This window comes from Nyctereutes procyonoides, unplaced genomic scaffold, assembly GCF_905146905.1.
Source record: "Nyctereutes procyonoides isolate TBG_1078 unplaced genomic scaffold, NYPRO_anot_genome, whole genome shotgun sequence".
Taxonomy (NCBI): Eukaryota; Metazoa; Chordata; class Mammalia; order Carnivora; family Canidae; genus Nyctereutes; species Nyctereutes procyonoides.
In genome coordinates, this window is record NW_026575147.1 from 12,207,233 (window position 1) to 12,220,177 (window position 12,945).

Below are 12,945 nucleotides of genomic sequence, written 5' to 3' on the forward strand. Positions count from 1 at the left end.
TATGATACCAGGTATTTTCAGGAAAATAAATACTGTCTGGTTCCATTCATATGAGATTCTAGAAAATAAAAGAAATCAGACTAATGGTTGCCTAGGGTCAGGAGTAAAGGGAACAAGGAAGCTTTTGTGGGTGATGGAAATTTTCTGTATTTTAACATAGTGGTGATTACATATGCAAAACTACAAAATCTATACTTTAAAAAAGTGCAGTTAACTGAATATAAGTATGTTAACATCAAGTCCATTTAAAACCATAAATATACTATGTGTCTCACCAGTCGCTTGCTGTACAGTAGTGCTGTGCTGCTGCCACTTGCAATTGCCCAGTTTGTAAAGTTCATAACATGTTTCACCTGTCGGGAAAGGCCTGTGATATCATTCTGTTGCTGTAGTAACTTCATCTGTCTTTCTTTTGTAACATTCTGAAACAGAACAAGAGTTCAGTGAAGAATTCTATATGAAAATTTCAACTCACCATTCTTATTATAAATGAACAAATTCCTACATTATTTTTTAAAATTAGGATAAGTTGACAAGCACTTCATTATTTAATAAGCTTCTGATCAAAAGAAAAGTCACTAACAAAAGCGGAACTAAAATTTTGTTCTCTAAGCTAACAAGGGATATTCCATATACAGAAATTGTTAGTTGACGTCTCTCTTTTCCTTCAGAAGATAAAATGTCTTTGTTAAAAATAGTATCTATTAGGCTGATCCAACATACAGAATCTATGACACAATGAGCTGACATTTAGAAATTTGATATATTCAACTCTATTCGTTTCAGACCAAAGAAAATTTTGTTACCACTGCCACCTACTGGGGTAGCATGAGGCTAAAGTTAAAATCTATTCCTTTAAATACTTAAGACAAAATGAGAAAGGTAAATTCCAACACTCTAAGAGTAGAGTTAGGGAAAGTTTTGAAATGACAAAAGTTCATAAAGAACAAGAAAGTAAGTAAGAGCTGAAGGACCAATGGGCGGGGGGAGAAATGCTGCAAAGGAAAAATAAACTACCTGGGAACTTAAATTCCCAGAAGCGAAAGGTGATGTTCTATACACACTTCGACATTAGGTACGCCAAACAACGTAACTATAGTTGATACTTAACCATTTTCTTAATGCCTCAACTTGATCTACTGGACAAATTTTTTTCCTAAGAAAACAAGTTGCTCATTTTGTAATGTAAAACAAGGGATAAAAGTATTCAACTGATAGAAGCTGATTCACAACTTTCCTAGAAATCATCCCTTTTACAAAGCTTAGGAAAATAAATCTCTATTTTACGAAGTTTAAGAATGTATTTACTAGAAAACATCTATTGTTTAAATTCAGCATATTAGGAGTATGTGGCAGATTTACCATTTGGTATTTTTGTATATTTTAGTATTAAGAGGCATCTTTTCACTCAAAAGTTCTTGACATGGTTTAAGAACATTATTTTACACCTATAGTTAAAATGTATTTGCAGTAAGGTAAAAGGTTATCAAAAATAGTTGCTGCTCCGGTGCTCTCCATTTACAGTCCTTTTAAAAACAAAAATCTATTAAGAGTTATATACACTGGTTGGATGTACAACAGAAAAGGGATCTCTAACTTTATGTGTGAGAGTACTTTCATCTCACAATTGAGTCTTAATAAAAAGATATTTTTCAAAAAAACAAAATTCAGAAATAACACTGCCAACAGAATTTCTTTCATTTGTGTGTAACTATGTGTCTAGTATTTACACAATGTTCTATAAAGGAATGGAGCAGAAAAAAATAACTACTGTAGAAAATCTGAGGTTAATAGTAATGGAAGTTAAAAAAATCAAATACACATTTTAAATTGCTACCATTTAGCGGTGCAGAAAATACAGCCCCATTATTATCTGAGCCTATTAAAGAGCACCAAATTTGGAAAACCAATGAACTGTGGTCAGTAGTTTCAAACTTAATTTGGATTTCACAAATTAACTGGATTCTTATCTAAAAATTTATATCTACATATTAATCTCAGATTATGCAACACAAAAACAATACAACAAAATTATCAGTGATTTTAAAGTTTATAAATTTTGAAATGTGCAGCATTTTAAGCAAAACTATGGAATATTTTTTAAATGAAACACACAAATGACTCAAGCAGACTCCCAATATACATTCACGTGTAGAAGTTAAATTGAGGCCCTATCTTAGGGGCTGGGGAGGATGTAGCAGGTTGGCTTTGTCTTGGTTTTGTATCACACTTTAGTAATAATTCTTTCATTTCTAAAAGGACAACACTATCTCCTCATTTATACAGCTAAAATCAGTTATTATTAAATTGGGCTGCAAATTAACTCAATAAAGCTCTATTTTCTAATAGGAAATGAAAATTTTTAAATGTTTTTAATTTTCTTTACTTCCATGCCCCCACCCAACCAATCTAAAAGAGCTTTCAATAAACATTAAAACAGCTAAAGCGCAAGAGAAGCAGTCTTTGTTTTTATTTTGGCTTTGAACCATACCTCTAGCTGCTGTAAGAGAGATTTTCCTTTCTTATTAATTTCATTGATAAGGGTGAAAATGGCCACTTTAATTTCCTGTTCTACTCGTTTGTTAGTCTCATTTACTTCTTTTATCCTGAATAAGAGAAATGCATCATTAGGTTATCAACTTATCCTATGTCTCTGAATCAACTGTTACAGAAATTCATCCAACTGGGCACTTAAGTGAATAATTAAAACCTTTGTCAAAATGTACAACTTATGTTTTGGTAGATCTGAGCACTCAATTTGGTCGAAACAAGTTATTTATACAAAGAACAGATTAAATATTTAGTAATTTTAAATTAAGTTCATAAAGGCCTGTTTAGTAGTCTAGATGGCAATCTCCTTTAGTTCCTATGACATGAATGTGATATATAAACATCTGACTCCGTAATTGCTGTCTAATGTCAAATCTGGCGCATCGGATTTGCTTAATGCTTTTCAAGAATAATGTGCAAAAGAATAATGTTGCAAACAGTAATTATCTGTTGAAATAATAGGAATTAAACTTAGAATTTATTTTCACTTATAACTTAACCACCTCAAATGTTGGTTCTGATACATGCCCCCCCTTTCATAGGTTCTTCCCAAAACATCTTCAATTCATTTTGTTAAGAGTTGTTAGGTGTTTTAGAAGAAGTATAGGCTCCCATTTTGGTGATGAAAGTTTTGTTTGCAGATATGAAATAGCTGATACCTATGGGGGGGAAGGGGAGCAGCCCACCAATATAAATACATATAATATTAAACAACAATATAAATACATATAATATTAAACAACCAAAGAAATTAGCCTTCAACTTTTATACATTCTACTTCTTTACAAACTATTACACTTTCAATCTCTAAAATGTCTTTTATTTGCCCAATTCAAATTTGAGTAACTTTAAGACAGTCTGAGTAATAATAATGTAATTTTCCTTCGTCTATACATCAGTGCTTGTTTGGGCACTTACTTGAAAATTTTATTCAATTCTATCCTTACTAAAGTAAGTGGAAGATGTATTTTTAAAAATAAGAGTGCTAATTACTAGTGATAATGTAGGATTCTAACTTAAAATGATTCAGCCCAAGACTGAAACAGTAAGCATGTGAAAAGAGAAGTGTTAGCCACAGTCAGATTCTCATTAAATTCAAGCATGTACTATTCAATTGTGAAGAACAACAAATCAACGTACATTAAATAATGGAGATAGGAGGTCATTACACACTGTGTCTACACACTGTGTCTAAAGGGAAGTATTACTGGAGATTTCAATACTTAAAAAAAAACCTTCCTGGATATGAAATCATTAATCTCCCCAACCCTCTGCATTAACACATGAACTTCTTGTTCTACTTCTATACAGATTCAGAAACATACATACAAAATATCTGTATAAAAATATGGGACTGCCATATAAATGAACTCATTATCCTTTTCTTGAAAAGAACATTCATCCGTGATTTATGAAAAGATAGCTACCCTCCCCAATATTACCCAACATAGCAGTAACTTTGAAACATCCTGGCATTTTCATGACAATTAACCATCCATGATTAGCATATATAAAGTATATAGAGTTGACCCTTGGGCAAAGTGGGGGGTTAGGTACTCCTCCTAACTCCATGCAGTCAAAAATCCATGTATATCCTTTGACTCCCCAAAAGCTTAGCTAATAGCCTACTGCTGATTAGAAGCCTTACTGGTAACATAAACAGGCAATGAATATGTTTTATATGTTAAATGTATTATATATTCTTACAATCAAGTTAGAGAAAAGAAAATGTTGTATTTATTGAAAACAAATCTGCATATAAGTGGACCCTCTCAGTTCAAATCCATGTTGTTCAAGGGTCAACTGCATTGTTACATATTACCTCAGAGTAACCTTTATTTTCTTTTGGTATCACTTAAGATGAAAGTTATAGTCTAATATATAATGTACTTATAGTCTAATATAATATATATATAGTCTAATATATAACGTACTCTTCATTCATCTATTTAATATATATATAGTCTAATATATAATGTACTCTTCATTCATCTATTTAATATTTGAGTATTGCCATTTTTAATATCATAAATTAATTTTAACATTCTAGAAGTACTTTAAGTCTCAATATTTGTGAAACTGAAAAATATTTATTGATTCTACTCATACCTCCAGGAATACACAGATTTTAATTATGCCAGATCCAAGTGTTCATTTTTCTACACCAAGTCTTCACCTAACAAGGATGTATTCACCTAACAATATGTATTCATTTATGGAACTGATTCCAACTTGCCTTATCAGTAAATTTAGTTCATTTAGAAATGAACCTGAATAAAATTTTAAAATATTGATGCTATTATTGATAAAAATAATAAATAGCTAAAATCTTGAGGGTTTTAATATGTGACACAAACCGCTAGTCGTAAATCTTATACTACTACTACTAAGAGAAATAGTATTTTCAATTCTTACTTTACAGACGGGAAGGTACATATTTGCCCACCATTCTTCACACTCTATACTATGTCTTCCACAAAGTTAAATTTTCTAATTCAACTCTGAATGTATTAATTGCTTTTTCCACAGTTAATTAAGGCTTTTACAAAGTCTAGTTTTACGGATTATAAAATAATAAAAAATGTAAAGAGTATTCAAAATACTGGTGAATTAAATCTTACTTAACAAACATTATAATGCAAACTCAAACTTAGAGCATTTACCCTTCCAAAAATATGTTTTATATATATGCTTAATATAAAAGGAACACAAAGTTTAAACTGGACCTACTGTATTTAAAAATTCTTAAAGTGAAATTATGGTTTTAAGGCAACACACTTACCTATTCTGCACCTGAGTAGCAGCAAAATGAACATAATTCTTTTTCTCAAGAAGCTTAGCCAATAGATTCTCAATTGCACCTTTCTGGTTTTGAAAAGCTTCTTCCAAAAACTGATACCTTAAACACACAAACAAAAAAACACTACATTTAAAACAGAAAATCTACTATTAAAATTCTTAAAAAGTGAAAAATTGCTACGTGACTCAAATTTAAGACTTTACTTAAATAATCAACATGCTATGCTGGCCTCACACACCTTATCTTAATACCAACTTATAACTATCAATCCTTCCCTTTTGGCCTGAGCCAGAGAAACCCTTACAAGACCAAAAAAAATTAACTTAAAAACCATTCAACTGCTCTTAAATTAGAATTTTGATTCAGGGGATCCCTGGGTGGCACAGCGGTTTGGCGCCTGCCTTTGGCCCAGGGCGCGATCCTGGAGATCCGGGATCGAATCCCATATCAGGCTACTGGTGCACGGAGCCTGCTTCTCCCTCTGCCTGTGTCTCTGCCTCTCTCTCTCTCTCTCTCTCTCTCTCTCTGTGACTATCATAAAATAAAAATTAAAAAAAAATTTTGAAAAAAAAAAAGAATTTTGATTCAGAATTACATTTTTTAAAAAAATCCAAATATCAGAATAAGTTGTGTACATTTTAAGCCATAAAATATAACATTACAGAAAATATTTTCAAAAGTGGGAAAACTATCCATAGTTTTAACATCATAAAACCACTATTACCACTGTAATGTAAATTCCCAGAGTCCTGGGATTGAGCCTGCATCTCCCTCTCCCTGCCCTGCCCCCTGCTTGCTTTCTCTCACCTCAAATAAATAAAATCTTTTAAAATATATACATATAAAAGTATAATCATAATGTATATGCAATTTGACCTCTTTTATCTTATCTTTACAATCACCACTTGAAACAATTTTTCAGCTCCCCATACTATATAGTCAAATTTTTCCAAAAGAATTATAGCAATTAAAAATCGCAAACACCAGTTTTATTATTACTTTGTCAACATGAGTAGTGCATGTCAATATTTCCTAATATTATTATACTGAAAATTTAGACTTGATAGTAGAGACCACAGTTCTTTGGCTACTAGGAAGGTAGAATGGTTTTCTTTCCTAGGTTTATTTCCTTTGTGTAAATTACTCATTAAGTCAACAAATATTGTGGGGATTCTTCTGTATGCTAGGGTCACATGAGTAAAAAAAAAAATCCATTACTGTTCATATTCTTGTAATAAATAGGCACACATACAAAATAATACCATACTGTGAGGTAACAGGTATAGTGGAGGTATATATATATAATCCACAACAAGAACCTAGCGCATAAGCCAGCCTGTCTTAATACCAAGGAAAGCTTCACAGAGAAGTCAGAATGGTTTTTTCCTATGCTAAATACAGAGGTATATTTCGGGAACTACAAACACTTCAATTTTGCCAAAAGAAAGCCATGCAAAGGTCAGAATATAAGATAATAATTAATAAAACCCGAATCAGACTGTGAAGAGCTGGGTATACCATGCTAATGTATAATGATTTTATCTTCTCAGTAATGGGAAACCCTTGAAAAGTTCTAACCAAGATGTTATAATCTGATTTATGTTCCAGGAAAATTGTCAGACAGAAATATAAAAAATAAATCTGAAGAAGAGAGAACAGGATGACTAGCTAGAACTCAAGGACAGTAGCCCAGATAAGGAATCAGAAAATAATACTAGCTGGCACAGCTGCACAAATAAGTTTGAACAATGGACTCTGTCAGATCAACACCTTTGGTTATTTGGGAGTTTACATGGCTCCAGTTAAAGTAAGGTCCATGGTATGACCTAAAAATTAGATGCCTAGCTACGGCACAATCAAGAGAACACTGGAAATGAGTTCAAGATATTGACAAAATTACAATTGTCTATGGGGATACTAAAATTATTAAAGTAAAGGCAGAAATTGACGTTAAGAGGAAGACTATGAGCACCTAGATGTCTGTGTCTTCAGTGAAGGTCTCACAGTAAACACAGGAGAAAAGGCTATGAAAGTTGTGAACACTGAGGAAAGTTCGGTACGAGGAAGGAAAAGTTTGCTTCGTGCTCAGGTTCAAGACGTAAAGGAAAAAAAGGCAGTGTAGGAGGCAAAGTGTACAGCAATATGAGGCCTGGTATAATAGAGAACATTCAGCAAGTGAGGTTTTTATTTTGTGGGCTGCTTTAAGTTTTTTTTTTTTATTGTAGTAAAATACACATAATGAAATTGATCACTCAACGATTTTAAGAATTCATTTTTAAAGCAAAAACCAAAACACCCAAAATCTTGTCTGTAAAGTCTAGCACTTTATAATTTGTGTAAGATATTAAACAGCAAAAACGGATGTGGGTATTTTAATTTTAAATTAAAACTATCAAAATTAATTAATTAATTAAAACTATCTATTATGGGGATCCCTGGGTGGCTCAGTGGTTTAGCGCCTGCCTTCAGCCCAGGGCGTGATCCCGGGATCAAGTCCCACATCGGGCTCCCCTACATGGAGCCTGCTTCTCCCTCTGCCTGTGTCTCTGCCTCTCTCTCTCTCTCTGTCTCTCATGAATAAATAAATAAAACCTTAAAACAAAAAAAAAACTATCTATTGTTAGATTGGTAACCCAAAGATTGTTGTTTTGGTTTCATTTCATTCTTTCATTGAAGAACATTTGATTTATTCTCTACACCACAATTTCTCTATGTCCAAAATAAAACTTTACTTTGTAAAATCTGTACAAATGAAGAAGAAATATGAGATTACCATCCTAACCTAACCTTTGAGACCGAGAGGGAGAAAGATCTTTTGATGCAGTTTGGTTATGTCAGTAATGTCAGTAATAGAAAGGCACCTGGTAGAAAGCTCAACTAGTCTCATAATTCAGAAAACTGTAATTCAGAAAATCTAACCCTTACAAATTTATCTTCTCACCTCAAAATAAATGTTTCAGAATCCTATTTCTAGAAATATCTTGTTGATTCACGTGAACAAGTATTAAGCAAACACATTATGATATAGCTACATTTAAGTATGTGTTCTTTCCTCCCCTTATACAGGAGTTGACATCTGAGCTGAATGTTTAAGTATGAGTAAGTTAGTGCTCAAGATAAATTTGAGAGGAAGGTTAAGTTCTCCCACCGGGGGAAAAAAAAATCTGAATGTATAGAAGTAATAGTTCTGAAACTATCTGCCATTTTCAAGGCTAAGGAAAAGAAAGTAAAACTAGAAAAGTAGAGAATTACCAGATGCTAACAAGACTTGCACATTTTCTTAAGATGCATTCGGATAATAACGAACAATGAACCATTAAGGAATTGAATGAAAAGCGATAATCGGATTTGTCTCTGTTCACTTGATTAATTACAATTATATTATTAGAAGAAAAATACTACCTGGATTTTGAACAACAAAAAATCAATATGGAAGTAGTTCTGGCTACAAGCTACTTCAGATTCTCCTAGCTAACAGAATAAACTAACACTGCATTTTCTTCAAATCAAAATTATAGTTGACATACTTCAGAAACGGGGAGGAAAAAGGATAATTAATAAACAGATTAAGTATAATTTTGATTAGGGGTACTGGGTGGCTCAGTTGGTTAAGTGTCCCAACTTGATTTTGGCTCAGGTCATGATCTCAGGGTCCTACGATTGAGCCTTGAGTCAGGCTCGGCACTCAGTGGGGTATCTGCTTGAGAATCTCTCCTCCTTCAGCACCTCCCCCCTGCATGCATGCTCTCTCTGTCTCTCTCTCTCTCTCCAAAATAAATAAATCAATCTTTTTACTATAATTTTGATCACTATGTAAATACACAAGAGCCATTTATTAGGTGTTAATCCTGTATATGAAGTAGAAGTGATTCTTAACCTAGAGTTTCTAGTCACAATGAGCTATATTCAGTATTTCAAAACATGTAGGTAAAAATTACAGAGGTCCATGATTTATTAGTACAGGCAGGCTAGGTAAGACTTTCTGTGCTTTTGATTAGAACTGTAGAAACTCAGTATAATATATATACCACTGGTTATGTAGTTTGGAACAGATATCAACATCATAATCATATACTTTTTATTAATGAAAAATAATGCAGTTTGCTAAGAAATTTTTGAAAAAACAGTTCTTCTAAGTAAAGACTGAGAGATAAGGACCATTTTTTAAAAAAGACTGAGAAAGAATTATCTAGTAACTTGAAACTGTAACTTTTGAATGCACATTTAGTCTTACTAGATCCTGAGCTATATAGGGATGCTACTTTACTTGCCAAGTAATCACAGTATTATTTAGTAATTGTCAGCATTTAACAATTGGTAAGATTTTACTCTGGCACTTCTAGGAAAATATATCATCTTAGTTTATAACCAAACTGAGTATTTAGGGAAACATTTTTTAAAACTACTATGTAATAATTCTGACTCAGTATCTTTTTTTTTCTTTTTTCTTTTTTGGTTATTTTGAGAGAGAGAGAAAGCATATGTGCATGCAGGTGTGAGGCAACAGGCAGAGGGAGACAGGGAGATAATCTCAAGCAGATTCCTCATTGAGTGCAGAGCCAATGCAGGGCTCAATCTCACAAACCCAAGATAATGGCCTAAGCTGAAACCAAGAGTCAGACACTCAACTGACTGAGCCACCCAGGCGCCTCACAGTTTTTTTTTTAATTCAGTACTCCATTTTAAAAATGACATAAAACTTTATATATTTAAGGTTCGGTTCTACTGAACCTATCATCCATTTTCAAAGGTATGCATTTATTATACCCAAGTATGTGGATATCCCCCTCCTGCTCTATCCTCAAGATTACTTTGAAAAAAATCCCAAACATACTATATCTAAGTATTTATTAACCTATAGATAGCAACGGATCTTTTAAGAACTATGTCTTCAGATGTTGTGGTAAGTATCTTACATGGATTCTCTTAATCTTTAGAAAAATTTAATGATGTACATACCATTACTAGCTTCACACTAATAACAGATGGATAATTTTGATAACCCTCTGTGTGTTAATCAGACAAATATATAATACTTATTTTATAGGACTAGTCCAAGAGTTAAATTGGTCAAAACACACAAAGCACTTATTAAGCATAGTACTTTGCTTACTGGAACATAGTAATGGCTTAAAATTAGCTGTCATTGCTATTTTTTGCAATAATTTTACATGATTTGCATTATGACAATGTTAAACTTCAAAACTTCAGTAACAAAGGGCCTACTGTGCACGAAGACCTCATGTTTTTAAGAAAAACTTAAAATGAGGTTATGTTCCTTATTTAAAGCTCTATATGAAATGATAAAAAGCCATTCAGAGTTCACAAAAAGTAGCACAGAGTAGGACTCCGAGCAACTATGAGAACCTAAAAAGGGTGGAAATTTCAAGAAAGCCTGGGGAAGACATTAGGATTCTCACATCACCAGAACAGGGAGGGGCACCTGGGTGCCTCAGTGGGTGAGCTTCTGCCTTCAGCTCAGGTCACGATCCCAAGGATCCAGAATGAGGACTGAGCCTCGCATCAGGCTCCCTGCAGAGAGCCTGCTTCTCCCTCTGCCTATGCCTCTGCCTCTCTCTTTATGTCCCTCATTCATAGATAGAATAAAACAAAACAAAACTAAACTAAATATTTAAAAAAAAACAGAACAGGGAATATAAACCAACTTTAAATCTCAAAGGGCACACAGTGACATCAGTTGATAGGTCAATTGTGTATGACTTGAGTAGTACAACAGGCTATTACTTTCTAATATTGTCTTCAAATTTACCTATCTTTTCTTCTATAATGTCCAATCTACTGTTAATCCCATCCAAAATCAATGGGATTTGGAAAAAAATAAAACATGGGGGTTGGGGGAAACAGCAGTGGAGAGATAGAAGAATATTGAGTTTGGGGACAACTGTAATATGTAATAATATATAATAAGTATAACTAGCATTTCCAAATGGGAAAAAAGGGGAAAAAACCTGGAAGAAATTATAATAATGGAGTAGGCTTTTCCAAATTTGATAAAAAAATATAACCCTACAGATTTAAGAACCTCAACATCCTCCAAGTACAAGAAACATTATGAAAGTTACTCAAAAGTGTATAGTTTCCAAACTGCTTAAAGCCAAGAGGAAAAAAAAAAAGAATCATAAAAATGGCTAGAAGGAAAAAATATATATATACAGACTAATAAAGATAGAACAGGTGGGCCACCTGGGTGGTTCAGTGGGTTAAGTGTCAGACTGCTGATTTTCACTCAGATCATGGTATCAGGGTCATGAGATTGAGCCCTGGGTCAGGCTCCACTGGGCTGGGTATGGAGTCTGCTTAAGATTCTCTCTCTCGTTAATTAAAATTCGAGCAGAACTCAACGAAATTGAGACCAGAAGAACTGTGGAACAGATCAATAGAACCAGGAGTTGGTTCTTTGAAAGAATTAATAAGATAGATAAACCATTAGCCAACCTTATTAAAAAGAAGAGAGAGAAGACTCAAATTAATAAAATCATGAATGAGAAAGGAGAGATCACCACCAACACCAAGGAAATACAAACGATTTTAAAAACATATTATGAATAGCTCTACGCCAATAAATTAGGCAATCTAGAAGAAATGGACGCATTCCTGGAAAGCCACAAACTACCAAAACTGGAGCAGGAAGAAATAGAAAACCTGAACAGGCCAATAACCACGGAGGAAATTGAAGCAGTCATCAGAAACCTCCCAAGACACAAGAGTCCAGGGCCAGATGGCTTCCCAGGGGAATTCTATCAAACGTTTAAAGAAGAAATCATACCTATTCTACTAAAGCTGTTTGGAAAGATAGAAAGAGATGGAGTACTTCCAAATTCATCCTATGAGGCCAGCATCACCTTAATTCCAAAACCAGACAAAGACCCCACCAAAAAGGAGAATTACAGACCAATATCCCTGATGAACATGGATGCAAAAATTCTCAACAAGATACTAGCCAATAGGATCCAACAACACATTAAGAAAATTATTCACCATGACCAAGTAGGATTTATCCCCGGGACACAAGGCTGGTTCAACACTCGTAAAACAATCAATGTGATTCATCATATCAGCAAAAGAAAAACCAAGAACCATATGATCCTCTCAATAGATGCAGAGAAAGCATTTGACAAAATACAGCATCCATTACTGATCAAAACCCTTCAGAGTGTAGGGATAGAGGGAACTTTCCTCGACATCTTAAAAGCCATCTATGAAAAGCCCACAGCAAATATCATTCTCAATGGGGAAGCACTGGGAGCCTTTCCCCTAAGATCAGGAACAAGACAGGGATGTCCACTCTCACCACTGCTATTCAACATAGTATTGGAAGTCCTAGCCTCAGCAATCAGACAACAAAAAGACATTAAAGGCATTCAAATTGGCAAAGAAGAAGTCAAACTCTCCCTCTTCGCCGATGACATGATACTCTACATAGAAAACCCAAAAGCCTCCACCCCAAGATTGCTAGAACTCATACAGCAATTTGGTAGCGTGGCAGGATACAAAATCAATGCCCAGAAATCAATGGCATTCCTATACACTAACAATGAGACTGAAGGAAGAGAAATTAAGGAGTCAATCCCATT

The 12,945-nt window shown here is 33.8% G+C and overlaps 1 protein-coding gene across 2 annotated transcripts in view; it reads right to left on the bottom strand.

The window, feature by feature from the left end:
• The window catches only part of TRIM33 (tripartite motif containing 33), a 123,101-nt gene that overhangs the window by 32,448 nt on the left and 77,708 nt on the right, over nucleotides 1-12,945 (bottom strand). For both annotated transcript variants that reach the window (XM_055312497.1, XM_055312496.1), the window contains exons 5-7: nucleotides 5,333-5,449; nucleotides 2,492-2,606; nucleotides 276-422 (exon numbers count right to left, since the gene is read on the bottom strand). In XM_055312497.1, coding sequence (XP_055168472.1) covers nucleotides 276-422; nucleotides 2,492-2,606; nucleotides 5,333-5,449 — 379 coding nt within the window. The remainder of the gene's footprint in view (nucleotides 1-275; nucleotides 423-2,491; nucleotides 2,607-5,332; nucleotides 5,450-12,945) is intronic.